The following is a 14,004-nucleotide window of genomic DNA, read 5'->3' as shown; positions in this document are numbered from 1 at the left end:
GAATTAAATGGAATGGTATCAAACACAAACATATGGAAACCACGTTTGACTCTATTCCATTCCAGCTATTACAATGAGCCCGTCCTCCTTTAGCTCCTTGCACCAGTCTCCTCTGGTGTGTGTGCATGCCTGTTTGTTTTGTTTGAGATTTGACAGTCAAACACCTTTCTATTACGTTAACGAAAGGCTACAGCCTATGACAAACTCTGCTAAATGCACAATCACAAATTGGGCTAACCCCACATAATACTTGATTGGTGGGTCATACGTTCTCTGGCACAGTACTAAACAATTAAAATAAATAAGATAAATGATATATAACACATTCACATTTACTCGGGTAAAAATTTAACAAGACATAAATAATCAACCATTTACACTGTAGATAGGATAGACACAATGATAATCTCTCTAGATAAGCATAAAGGATAGACATTAAAGTCACATTTTCTTTGGTAAAATGGTAACTCAAGGTTACAATAAATAAATAGTTCCTGGTTTTCTCATGGTAAAAATCTCTTGAGGACAGACAAAAATGTAAAAGCAGTAGTGATCTAAATAATCAGTCAGAAGTATGTTGAATATCTAGAGTGGTCTTGCTGAAGCAAGCACATTGGCAATCAAAATGTTCCTGAGTTTTTAGAGGAGGCTCATTGTAGTTTTCTACCATCTCTTGAGGATATTTCTAGTTTCCCCTGTAGTTCTTGGATCAGGGACTTGATGATGTGTGACCAGTCCTTGCTGTGTAGAGGAGTGGACAGTGACGGGAATCTCTATATGTAGAGGGGGGAAACCCGTCAAAAAGAGTAACAACTTGTTGTTTTGGCTTGTTTGTGTTGTGAAATTAAATCTATATAAATGTTGCCCCAAAAAAGTGATCATGTTGATTTATAAAGACAGCAAATGAGGACACTGACTTGTATAAGGTGGAGGTGGTCCTCAGTGTGTGAGAGCTGCTCTAGTGCAGTGCTTCTCCTCTGTAGCTCAGTTATTTCCTGCTCCAGCTCTTTGATGAGCCCTTCAGCCCGCCTCTCTGCTGCTTTCTGTTTCTCTTCAGTCACCTCAACAAGCTCCACTGAGTGTTGGAGGTCCTCCATCTTCTTCAGTCTCTCCTGGATCATCTGCTGAAACTTCATCATGGACTTCTTTATCTTAATCTGTGGATGAATCAGTGGAATTCAATCAGAAAAATGTACAATATCAGTCAACTCTCTAAATTGGAAAAACACTTATCTATGGACGCAGTTAAATCAAATCTGCATTTTGGCCTAATGTTTAAAAACCCCGAATCGCTTACAGTACATACTGTATGTACGGATGTATGTACAGATTATTACAGATACAGTACCTCTGAACGTTAGGTGTATGTTTGGTACATTTATAAAAAAGTCACTGGCTGAGGGCAGCGTTTGGTGATACACCCACACACTCATCTCCACCCTCCCTGCTCCGTTTTCAGCTACGTTAACAATGTGGGTCGATACACAAGTTAACTTAGCGATGTCAGTTCATACATTACACACATTATTCTTACCTCCCTTCAGTAACAGTTTGGTATGGTATTAAGAATACGCAGACAAGCTTTCATGTTTAATTTAAGTAACGTTTATTGTACTTATCAATGTTTTGGATGAGCGCTCTGTTTGATTCAGTTACTCTCGCTCCGTCTATGTAGCTTCCGGGTATGCTGGAATAAGGACCCGAGCTTCTTCAGTGGGGTTTATCGGCGGTTGGCATCCAACGTTATGGCGCATTACCGCCACCTACTGTACTGGAGTGTGGGCCAGAGACCGGGAGAAACTAAATCCTACCTGCCAGCCCCGTTGCTCTTAATAAAAAAGATAACAAAATATTTGATAGTATATCTAATGACGTTCTACTCAATATACTCTTTAAACTAATTTTCTGTATCCCCTTCTCCCTCATACTACATCTCAGCCTCTCTCTTTACCTTTGTTACTTCCCACACTCTAGCAATACATGCTCCAATGTCTCTGTTTCCTGGTAATAATCACACTTTCCTGTTGGATGCTTTCCTATCACATTTAAGGTATTATTCAACTGGCTGTGTCCCACCCTTAATCTTGTAAAAATAACCTCCTCTCTTCTGTCCCATATCCCCCATCTCCACCTGTAGTGCAGCCACTGGCAAGGTCCGAAACGCCCCACTACATACTCTGAGTCCTTGCCCCTGTATGACATCTAGCCTTCCAATGAGGTCCGGGCTGCCGAACCATACACTACACTTCCATAGTCTATAACAGATCGGATCAATGCAACATACATGGTCCTCAATGAGGAACGCCCAGCCCCCCACTCCTTCCCCGTCAGACAGCGCATCACTTTTATAGCACCTTCTTACACTTTCTCACCCCTCTCTCTATGTGTTCTGCCCAGGTCAGTCTAGTGTCAAAGTACACCCCAAGGAACCTGAAGGCCCCCACCCTCTTCAAGTTTCTCCCATATAACCTCAAGCATACCTCATCTCCCACCTTCCTCCTGGTGAAGAACACTGTCTGAGTTTTCTCTACAGTGAACCTGAATCCCCACATTAATGCCCACCGCTCTACCTCATCAATTGCTTCCTGTACCTTCCTGATTATGTCTTCCCCTCTTCCATAAGGCCCCATCATCTCCCAATATCCGGCCGTACCTGAGAGTAAACATAATTTAGAACAAAAGAGGACTAATCACGCTCCCCTGCATTGTACCATTATCCACCAGGTAGCTGCCTGATAGAGACTTCCCCACCCACACCTGGATAGACCTTCCAAACAGGAAATATTTTATCCAGTTGTACAGTCTTCCTCCTACCCTCCTGTAGCTCAGTTGGTAGAGCATGGCGCTTGCAACGCCAGGGTTGTGGGTTCGATTCCCACGGGGGGCCAGTATGAAAAATGTATGCACTAACTACAAGAGCGTCTGCTAAAAATTTTAATAATATCAAGCTTGATTAACAACCCTTCCTTCCAAATCATATCATACGCCTTCTCCACATAAAAAAATACAGCTACAACAGTCTCCTTGTTTACCTGAGCCTTCCTGACCTCTGCTTCTAAGCAGAGCACTGGGTCCATAGTTCCCCTGCCCTTCCTGAACCCACTCTGATGTGCCGTTACTAGCCCCCTGCTCTCCAGGAAGTAAGTTAGCCTCTCCGTAATCATACGTTCCATAATCTTACATACATGTAATTTTAAAGCTATTGGCCGATAGATTGTTGGCCTCGTTGGGTCCTTCCCTGGCTTCCGGATTGGTACCACTACTGCCTCCTTCCAGCTAGCTGGTAGTTTCCCCTCCTCCCACCCTCTGTTGTACAACACCAATACCTTATCCAGTGCCTCGTCACTAAGATGGATCAACATAACATAGCACACCTCATCTTTCCCAGGTGAAGTTAACCCAGCCTTACCTATTGCCCTTCTCACCTCTGCCATGGTAAATGGTGCATTCAACGCATCATTTACATCCTCCCTCCTATCCAGCACTCCAGGATGCTCCTCTCTCATTCTCTCTCTCCCCCTCTCCCCCTCCTCTGACAAATTTGCTGAGCTATGCACTTGGACAAACGCTTTGGCCATCATCTCTGCCTTCTCCTTATCTGTTACTGCCACATCCTTCTCACTCGTCAACATTGGATAATCCCACTCCCTTCTGACCCCACTCATTCTCTTAATCATCCCCCACACCTCTCCCACAGGTGTTGCCCTTCCAATGGTGTCACAGAACCGACGTCAACATGACCTCTTTGCCTGATGGACAGTTCTCCTCACCAGGGCCTGGGCCTGCTTATACTGAATCCGATGTTGGAAGTTATGCATCCTTTTCAGTACTCTAAATGCCCTGTTCAATACCTTTGCCTAGCATCCTGTTAAGAAGTCCTTGCTTTATGAAGGTGGCACATCGCCTCCTCCCACTACATCTCTGTCCCTATGAACCACTACATATCCCTGTATGATAAACTCCAGTCGGTTTGAGCCATGTTTCTTGCACACAAATCACAGCAGGCTTAGCTGGCATATTTACAATGAACTGCTTGAACCCCTGCCCATTAGCCAACAGGCTTTGAGCATTCCATTGTAGTACTATTACCATAACTAAGATCCAGTAATACATGACTCCAGGACCCGAGCTACGGCAATCGGGCTGGCATTGTAGTGCCTGTCCTGAATTGCGCGTTCATGTGAATGGGCGTATTGGAAGACACCATGTCAGTAGTGATGGGGTTATGTAAATGTTTTATATTGTCCTTTATTGTATTATGATAAACCGATTGCAAAGGTTCAATTAAGATAATTCATGATATGTTTAGCTGAGCGGAAAATGTAGGCTTCGATGTTTGTAATGGCTTAATTAATTAATTAATGAGTTTGGTACGTTCTAATGGGAGAGGCTTCCCCTACAAAACGAGCCTCTCTTTCAGTTCAAGGGGGGACCCTTTTCAATAAGAAGTGTTTAGCTGTCGCTATAATGTATGCTTTTGTGACAGTACTGTTTTCTTTCGGAATCACTATGTAAATAAACATCCTTGCACAGAAGTTATTTTGCGGCTCCGACATCGTTTTATTTGTTAGAGTTTAAGTTTAATATAGGCTTAAGTTTCAGTTAAGATTTTTCAGTTTAGCCTACTCTACACGACAGACTTGGTACATAAAACTGTTGAATGAATGCAATGTGAAAACTCAATAGGCTAACTATAATTTTCAACACAAAAATGTCATGTATTTGCCTTGCCTTCGTTTTTGTTGCTTCCATGGCGATTGTGACCACCCGATGACCCCTGTGATCAGTCTGGACACACATAGCACAGATGCAGGTCTGATCGCTCCGACAAAACCTGGCCAACTGCCTCCCATGGAGTCTACAGACAGGCTCATCCAGGTTCTTCCACACAGTGACCAGTGGATGGCGCCCTAGAGCCGAGTCTCTGTAGTGAGGCTCCAGGTGGGTCTCACAGTATGAGGCCAGGCACACCAGACATGACTTCACCGCTCTACACCGCTTTTCTGGACAGACATCGCAGGGCACCTCACCTGCTCTGAGTGGAGTTTGGTTTTCCTCCCACGGGGCACCATTATGTAGGGTTGGCTTCGTTTTTAACTGTGGCCTGATGGGGGAAACGGTATAAAAAGGTTGCACACACTCTATAGCTATGAAGTTTTTTACCCATTTTATACACTTTAAATAATTGGGAGTAGAGCATTATATAAAGTGTGAAACTTTCTTTTTATTATGTGCTGTATTTAATGTACTATTTAATGTACTATTTCTTCAGTCAGCACCTCTCCTACTGTTTTAGGTGTGTGTAAACTCTTGCTTTTTACCGTATGGGGAAACATGTCATACAGAGGGGACACTGGCAGGCACCATGGACTCTCCAGTACTCCCCGATGCAGCCCAGGCAGAAACGATGGCCACAGGGGATAGAGACTGGATTAGTGAAGTCATCTAGACAGATGCAGCATTGAGGCAGTGCAGACATCCCCTGAGAATAGAATACAATAAATTGATTTTTCCCATGAAGGAACTTATTTTTTGGAGTGAAATTAGAAAATGGTATAGTACATGGGTATAGGAAACAATTTCCTGAATAAATTACAGTTGTTTGGAAGCATATCAGTTGCAGGATATTGGGTCAATTTTGATAGTTCTTGTACAGATAAATAAAGGAAGTGTCACGGTTTACTAAGCCAGAACCCAGAAGCAGACCAGGACAAGGTAGGTTGAAACAAAGGTGAGTGTTTATTTAATAGATCCACGAGTGAGGCTGAATAATCCAGGGAACAGAGCGGGTGGCGTGGATGGGTTGTTGAGGGTGCAGTGGTAGGTCCAGTAATGGCTCGGCAGCCGCCGACCATCAGGCAGAGGTTGGGTGAAGGTTCCGGATGAGTGATGTTCATGGCTAACGATCCGGCAGGGAATGGATGTTAGGACAGAGCCTAAGAAGGGTGATGATCAGGACCAGGTGTGCAGATTGCTGATGGGATGCAGGTGCGGAAATCAAGAGAGCTCCCGCCTAGCAACGTTGCCCGGCAACCAGGCAGGGAGCGTTCCAGAACCCTCGGGAAACTGGAGATCCCGAGCAGAAAAACTAATACACAGACAGGAACCGACTCAGACTGCCGGAATCGTTACAGTACCCCCCCTCCGGCCAACGCCACCGGGCGGACTCCCCGGAGCGCCAGGATGGAGGCGGTAGAAGTCACGAATGAGGTCAGCATCTAGGATCTGTCGCCGCGGAATCCAACTCCTCTCTTCAGGACCATACCCCTCCCAGTCCACGAGATACTGGAAACCCCGGCCCCGCCGTCTGGAATCCATGATGCGTCGCACCGTGTAGGCAGGACCACCTCCGATCATCCGAGGAGGAGGAGGAGGAGGCAGAGGAGGCAACAGAGGACTGAGGAAAACAGGCTTGAGGCAGGAGACATGAAAGGTGGGATGGACTCTGAGCGTCCTCGGTAGTTTGAGTCGAACTGCCACCGGATTGATCACCTTCTCCACCACAAACGGACCAATGAACTTCGGTGACAACTTCCTAGACTCAGTCCGTAAAGGAAGATCCCGTGTGGCCAACCAGACCCTATCTCCGATGGTATAGGTGGGAGCGGGGATCCGGCGACGATTCGCCTGGAGCTGATACCGGTCCGAAACTCTAAGGAGTGCCTTTCTGGCCCGATGCCAGGTCCGGTGGCAACGACGAATATGGGCCTGAACAGAGGGCACTGAGAGCTCCCTTCTCCTGAGAAGGGAACAAGGGAGGTTGGTAGCCATACAGGCACTGGAAGGGAGACATCCCAGTGGCAGATGTAGGGAGAGTATTGTGGGCATACTCAACCCAAGGCAACTGAGAGACCCAGGAGGTGGGGTTGGAGGAGACAAGGCAGCGTAGCGTGGATTCCATCTTCTGGTTGGCTCTCTCCGCCTGACCATTAGATTGGGGGTGAAAACCAGATGTGAGGCTGACTGTAGCTCCAATGGCCAAACAGAAGGACTTCCAGACAGCAGAGGTAAACTGAGGGCCACGGTCGGAAACGATATCACTGGGCAAACCGTGGACCCTGAAAACCTCCCCTAACCAGGATCTCGGACGTCTCCGAGGCAGAGGGAAGCTTGGCAATAGGCACAAAGTGGGCGAACTTGCTGAATCTGTCCACGATAGTCAGAACGACCGTGTTCCCCTCAGAAGCGGGCAACCCAGTGACAAAGTCCAGGGCCAGATGCGACCATGGTCGCCGGGGGAATAGGAAGGGGGGTGAAGTAGTCCAGAGCTGGGCCGATTGGTACTCTTATTCTGCGCACACACTGGACAGGCAGCAACAAAACCCCGAGTATCCTCGGCCATGGCAGGCCACCAAAAAGCGTCTGCGAAGAAACGCCATCGTCCGAGCCACGCCAGGGTGACAAGCCATCTTGCTGGCGTGGGACCATTTGAGGACAGCAGGACGAACCGACTCAGGCACAAACAACCGACCGGGTGGACCGTTACGGGACCGGGCTGCGTCCGAAGGGCCGCCATCACCTCCTCCTCAATCTTCCACATAACTGCTCCCACGACGCAGTTCCGGGGGAGAATTGTCTCGGTCTTGGACCCACTCTTTTCCATCTTGGAGAACATCCGGGACAAGGCGTCCGCCTTGCCGTTCTTAGATCCAGGTCGGAACGTCAGGGAAAAAATTGAATCGTCCGAAAAACAACGCCCACCTGGCCTGACGGGAGTTGAGACGTCTAGCCGATTGCACGTAAGCAAGATTCTTGTGGTCAGTCCAGACAATAAACGGTTGCTCCGCCCCTCCAACCAGTGGCGCCACTCCTCCAAGGCAAGTTTCACCGCGAGAAGCTCCCGGTTACCCACATCGTAATTCCTCTCCGCAGGCGAAAGGCGACGAGAGTAGTAGGCGCAGGGATGGAGTTTACTGTCCGTGGAGCATCGCTGCGACAGGATGGCGCCAACTCCCCACATCAGACGCGTCCCACTTCAACGACGAACTGACGGGCCGTGTCCGGTTGAGAGAGAATCGGTGCGTTGGTGAATCGCCTCTTCAAATCCAGAAACGCTCGATCCGCCTCCGGATTCCACTTGAAGGTCCTGATACTGGAAGTCAAGGCAGTTAACGGAGCGGCCACACGGCTGTAATCCCGGATGAATCTGCGGTAGAAATTCGCAAACCCCAAAAATCTCTGGAGCTGCAATCTCGTACCGGGCTGGGCCCATTCCAGAACCGCTCTAACCTTCTCCTGGTCCATCCTAATCTCTCCCCTGGAGATGATGTACCCGAGAAAGGATGTCGTGTGGGCGTGAAACTCGCACTTCTCGGCCTTCACGAACAGGCGATTCTCCAACAATCGCTGCAGAACCTGCCGGACATGCTGGACGTGGTCGGAAGGTTCCTTCGAGAAGATCAGAATGTCATCCAGGTAAACAAACACAAAGAGACCGATCATATCTCTCAGGACGTCGTTCACCATACTCTGGAATACCGCTGGAGCATTGGTCAGTCCAAACGGCATCACCTGATACTCGAAGTGACCCATCGGTGTATTGAAACCCGTCAACCACTCGTCCCCTTCTCTGATCCGGACCATGTGATACGCATTGCGTAGGTCTAGCTTGGTGAACACCGTAGCACCCTGTAAGGAGTCGAAGGCAGAACTCATCAAGGGCAGGGGATACTTGTTCTTGACCGTGATGTCATTCAACCCCCGATAATCAATACACGGTCGAAGAGAGCCATCCTTCTTACCCACAAAGAAGAATCCTGCCCCCAGGGTGATGACGAGGGACGAACGAGACCAGCAGCTAGGGACTCCTTGATGTAGGTCTCCAAAGCCTCACGTTCAGGTCGGGAGATACTGTATAACCTTCCCTTGGGGTAGACAGCTCCAGGGAACAGGTTGATGGCACAATCATATGGTCGGTGGGGAGGGAGTGACAGAGCCTTCTGCTTACTGAACACTTCCCCCAAATCGTGATATGTCTCGGGAACCAGGGACAAATCTGGGGGTTTAGCCTCAATCACCTGACTGGGAACCGAATGGGGACAGGCAGTCTTGAGACAGTTAGCATGACAATCAAGGCTCCAACTCGTTACCTTGCCCGTCACCCAATCGAACGTGGGATTGTGTTCCTTCAGCCAGGGGTATCCAAGGACCAGAGGAACATGGGAAGACGGCAGAATGAAGAATGAAATCATCTCCGAATGATTCCCCGACAACAGCATCTTAACCGGTTCAGTCCTCATCGTGATACGTGCCAGACTACTGCCGTTCAGAGTGGTCGCTTCAATGGCTTCCGGCAATTGCTCCTTGGAAAGCCCCAGCTGTTCCACCAACTCGGCATCAAGAAAGCTTCCATCGGCACCTGAATCGATAAAAGCGTTAATCGCTAAGCTCTGATTCCTGTTCATAAGGGTGGCCGGGAAACGGGGTCTGACAGAGGTATTGAGAGGTCGAAACTGGCTCGCTAAAAGTCCTCCCAACTTTAGCGAGCCGCGCAGTTTGACGACCGCCGGGAACAGGTGGCGAGGTAATGTCCCGAACCACCACAGTAGAGGCAACAGTTAGTCCTACGTCTGAGTTGGCGTTCCTCCTTGGTTAACCCGTGCCGCCCTACTTGCATTGGTTCAGAATCGGGAGACAGGACCTCTCCACTAATCCTGTGTGGTGGACGATGATCGACGTATTCTGGTCCAATCCCCGACCCGACTGGAACCTGAGAAGCTGATCGATTGGACGGAACCCATTGCTTCTCCCTCCTTCGCTCTCGGACTCGATTATCCACCCGAATAGACAAGGCTACCAAGCTGTCCAGGTCACTAGGCTCGGATAGGAGATCAACTCATCCTTGAGCTGCTCCGACAGACCCTGGTAAAAGGCCGCTTGCAGAGACTCCTCATTCCACCCACTCTCCACAGCCAACGTCTTGAACTCGATCACGAAGTCGGCCACGCTGCGAGTTCCTTGGCGAAGCGAAAACAGGCGCCTAGCTGCGTCCCTCCCTCGGACGGAATGGTCGAAGAGCTTCCTCATCTCGGCCGTGAACCCCTGGTATGAAGCCATGCAGGGGTCTTGTCGTTCCCAAACGGCTGAAGCCCACTCCAGCGCTCGACCACGCAGCAACTCAATCACAAAGGCTATCCTAGCCTTGTCTGTGGCATAAGAGTAGGGCTGTAGATCGAACACTAACCCACACTGCATAAGGAAAGAACGGCATCTTCCCAGCTCCCCCTCATATTTATCCGGCGTCGGAACCTTGGGCTCACGGAAGGACACAGCTCCAGAAGCGGCAGGCGAGATGGGTGAAACCGGTAGTGGATCCTCCACCGGAAACTTGCGCTGGTTCTGGACCTCCGTCAGACCGGTAGAAAGGTTCCGAACTGCCAACGCGATCTCCTGTAGCTCCGTGCTATGATGGCCCAACATCTTCTCCTGATGGGTAATGGCATGGCGAACAGAGTCCAGGTCCGCTGGGTTCATTACTGGCCGGATCGTTCTGTCACGGTTTACTAAGCCAGAACCCAGAAGCAGACCAGGACAAGGTAGGTTGAAACAAAGGTGAGTGTTTATTTAATAGATCCACGAGTGAGGCTGAATAATCCAGGGAACAGAGCGGGTGGCGTGGATGGGTTGTTGAGGGTGCAGTGGTAGGTCCAGTAATGGCTCGGCAGCCGCCGACCATCAGGCAGAGGTTGGGTGAAGGTTCCGGATGAGTGATGTTCATGGCTAACGATCCGGCAGGGAATGGATGTTAGGACAGAGCCTAAGAAGGGTGATGATCAGGACCAGGTGTGCAGATTGCTGATGGGATGCAGGTGCGGAAATCAAGAGAGCTCCCGCCTAGCAACGTTGCCCGGCAACCAGGCAGGGAGCGTTCCAGAACCCTCGGGAAACTGGAGATCCCGAGCAGAAAAACTAATACACAGACAGGAACCGACTCAGACTGCCGGAATCGTTACAGGAAGGCAGAATCTAGGAATTTACACGCTCATACACAGAAATGCAAGATCGCATTGTCATCATAGTGATGGTTATAAAACGCCATGGCTGAGTCCCAAATGTCACCCTATTCCCTATGTATCCCTATGGGCCCTGTTCAAATGTAGTGCACTATAAAGGGAATAGGGTTCCGTTTAGGATGCACACCATATAAAAACAAATGTGTTCCCGGAACTGTGCGTTGTGCAACACTTTATAAATCCTCAGTGTAATCTGAACATTAGTGATAATGCTGCTTCCTCTGTGACTTGGAACAGAGATAGTTAACCCATTAGTGACTAGAGGCCATTGTACAGTAAACTGCCCATAACCATTCATACAAACAAAACATACCACAGATCCGCTGTGACTCTTGAGACCACTTTATCAGCAACACAGTAAACTTATTGGGCAGGTTTCCCGAACACAGATTAAACCTAGTCCTGGACTAAGAAGCACTTTTAATGGAGAATCTCCACAGAACATGTGTTTTAGTCCTGAATTAGGCTTAAATAAAGGCACAGCATCATCAACCACAACATAACCAAATGACCACATACACATGTTAGATGACATCTTACTTTCAGCAACTCTGCTCCTCTACCTCTGGCTCTAGATCCTAGAGAATACAACTCTACAGGCACATACAGCATGACACCACAGTGTAGAAAAACATGAAATGAAAAGTACTTTCATTTATTAATACTAGTGATATTCATATAATAATATAAATAATCCAAAACTCATTTTACCTACCAGCTCTGTACCAAGGATGAAGAATTGTCAAGTCAGGTCCTAGGCCTACAGTGGCACAAGTGTGTATGTGCTGTAAACTCGTACTCTCACAAGATGAGGGCACACCTTGTCACTGCTGGTAAAGGGGAGGAACATTTGGACTATGAACGAGCAGTATTGCAGCTTCCTTACCCCACATGTTCTTATAAACATTCCCTAAAGTGGAGTTGTTCCTTCCTTGTTCACCATGATCAGTTGTACTTTACCCTCTTGCAAATCTTACACATAAAAAAATGTAAATAAAGCATCATTTCACACACATGTGATGACAGCATAATGACAGCGTGTATTCCTTTCCCCATTGCTTGTTATGAGGAAGCCAGCCTCTGCCGAGTCCCCAACAACTGGATTTTCCGGTTCTAAGGGGACAGGTGAAATGAGAAGAGAGCCTGTGACACGACTTCCCCTTTTGGACGTTAACAAGGTGACACTCCATCTTAACTCCTCCTCCACATTTAAGAGAACCTCCCCCAGCATTTTGTTTTTTAGTCTAGTCAAGACCAGTATGTAGGGGATCTAGTTTCAGGAGTTTCTCTTACGTCTGCTATGTTAGGTTATGAGGAAACACATTCTATATACACTTTAGGATTTCAATACGTCAGAGGAAGCTAGTGAGGTGTGCCAAGTCCTTTAATTTTGTGTAATATTGAATGAACACCTAGCCTTTTATGGTTCCTGTATCTTCACTTCGCAGTACTGGATAGAGCTCTCAAACTGTATTTGTACTTCTTTATCCAATCGATGTAAATGACCAGCGACTCAGACTTCTCTTTCATGCTGTAGAGTTAAAAGTAAGGGTAAAGATTACCGGCGAAGGACAGGCCAAAGAATGAGTAGATGTGTGACTTTTCCAGCACGTCATAAAAAGACACCTGTCCTTTCTCGTAATCCACATACACACGGACTGTTTGGGGTGGTAAGTCTTTTTGACCGCCTTCTTCCGGTTGACTGTCTTCTTGGAAACTCTGACTTCCCACCTCCCAGTAATTGCGTCCAGAGTTGAAGCCCTTTTCTCCCAAGACCACTGAGTAGCAGTCAAAACTCTCTGGGTTGTCAGACACAGTCTTGGATGTTTTGGCTTACTTTATTTGTGTCCCCTCTTCAGAGAGCTGTAGCCAATGATTAGCAGTGTTGGGGTCCAGAATGACTTCATCCGAGGGGTAGAAATGTGGGCCAGTATTTCAATTAGGTATGTAACATTTGCAAACGTATACCACAACTAAGGGCCAGATCATTGTTCTTAATAAACTATCATTTTGTTATAATTTTAATAACAATTTATATCACCTCTGAACTCTTGCATTCTCTTAAGTTCTGTAAGAAAATAGATAGCAAGTCAAAAGAATAGAATAATAGATTCTTTAAAATGCTTATTAAAAAAAATATTTCCTTAAGTGCTTTTATTTCTCCCATATGTTCTCATCAATTTGAGAAAAGGCTCTCCTCACAGTTCCCACACACAGATCAGTGTTAACACTAACCCTGGACCATTTCTTAGTGGATGGAGGGGTGCGAACTCTACAGCCAAGAGAATAGAAAATCATTATCTCAGGAGTTCAGCGAGTTTTCAGTTCATGCATTTATATTGATGAGATAGACCAACCCTAACCCTTTGCCTTAATGCCTGTCTGCCTGCCACATGACTCACTGTCTGTAGGAGCAATCCATTTTCATGAATGGGGTGGTGTACCTAATGTACCTAATGTGTGTGAGAGACAGGGACACTGACCTGTAGGAAGTGGAGGTGGTCCTAAGTGTGTGAGAGCTGCTCCAGCTCAGTGCTTCTCTTCTGTAGCTCAGCGATTTCCTGTTCTAACTGTGAGCCCCTTAGCTTGCCTCTCCGCTGCATTTTGCCTCTCCTCTGTTAGCTACCTTGAGAATCTTAGTTTACCTTTTGTTATAGAATGTAACAGTGCAGTGAAATTATTTCACTGTCCACTTCTTTCTCAGTACTTTTCTAATTAAAAAATATTAAACGTAAGGTTAACTACTTCAAAAGCAGGTTATTTGGATAATACTGTACTATAAACTGATCAATTAATTGAATAATACTGATTGTTTTTATATACATTTTCCCACTGCTGGCTAAATCCACATTATGACAATCCAGTGTGGTAATCTAACATGCTTTATTTCTGTCAGGACTTACTTTGCTGAGCTCCACTGAGTGTTTGATCTCCTCCATCTTTGCATGTCTTTCCTGGATAATCTTCTGCACCTCTGCCTTGGTGAACTTAA

At 47.2% G+C, this 14,004-nt stretch overlaps 1 protein-coding gene across 1 annotated transcript; it reads right to left on the bottom strand.

The window, feature by feature from the left end:
- Positions 1-73: 73 nt before the first annotated feature.
- LOC121571337 (E3 ubiquitin-protein ligase TRIM47) lies at positions 74-12,025 on the bottom strand. The gene is made up of 5 exons (XM_041882743.2): positions 11,728-12,025; positions 5,322-5,482; positions 4,732-5,104; positions 918-1,157; positions 74-773 (listed from the first exon to the last, which is right to left on the bottom strand). Exons 2-5 carry the CDS (start codon positions 5,477-5,479, stop codon positions 651-653), a joined length of 894 nt encoding a protein of 297 aa, XP_041738677.1. The 5' UTR covers positions 5,480-5,482; positions 11,728-12,025; the 3' UTR covers positions 74-650.
- Positions 12,026-14,004: the final 1,979 nt, after the last annotated feature.

Source organism: Coregonus clupeaformis, chromosome 8, assembly GCF_020615455.1.
Source record: "Coregonus clupeaformis isolate EN_2021a chromosome 8, ASM2061545v1, whole genome shotgun sequence".
Lineage (NCBI taxonomy): Eukaryota > Metazoa > Chordata > Actinopteri > Salmoniformes > Salmonidae > Coregonus > Coregonus clupeaformis.
The sequence above is the reverse complement of the archived record's forward strand: the minus strand, read 5'-3'. Positions and strand labels throughout refer to the sequence as shown.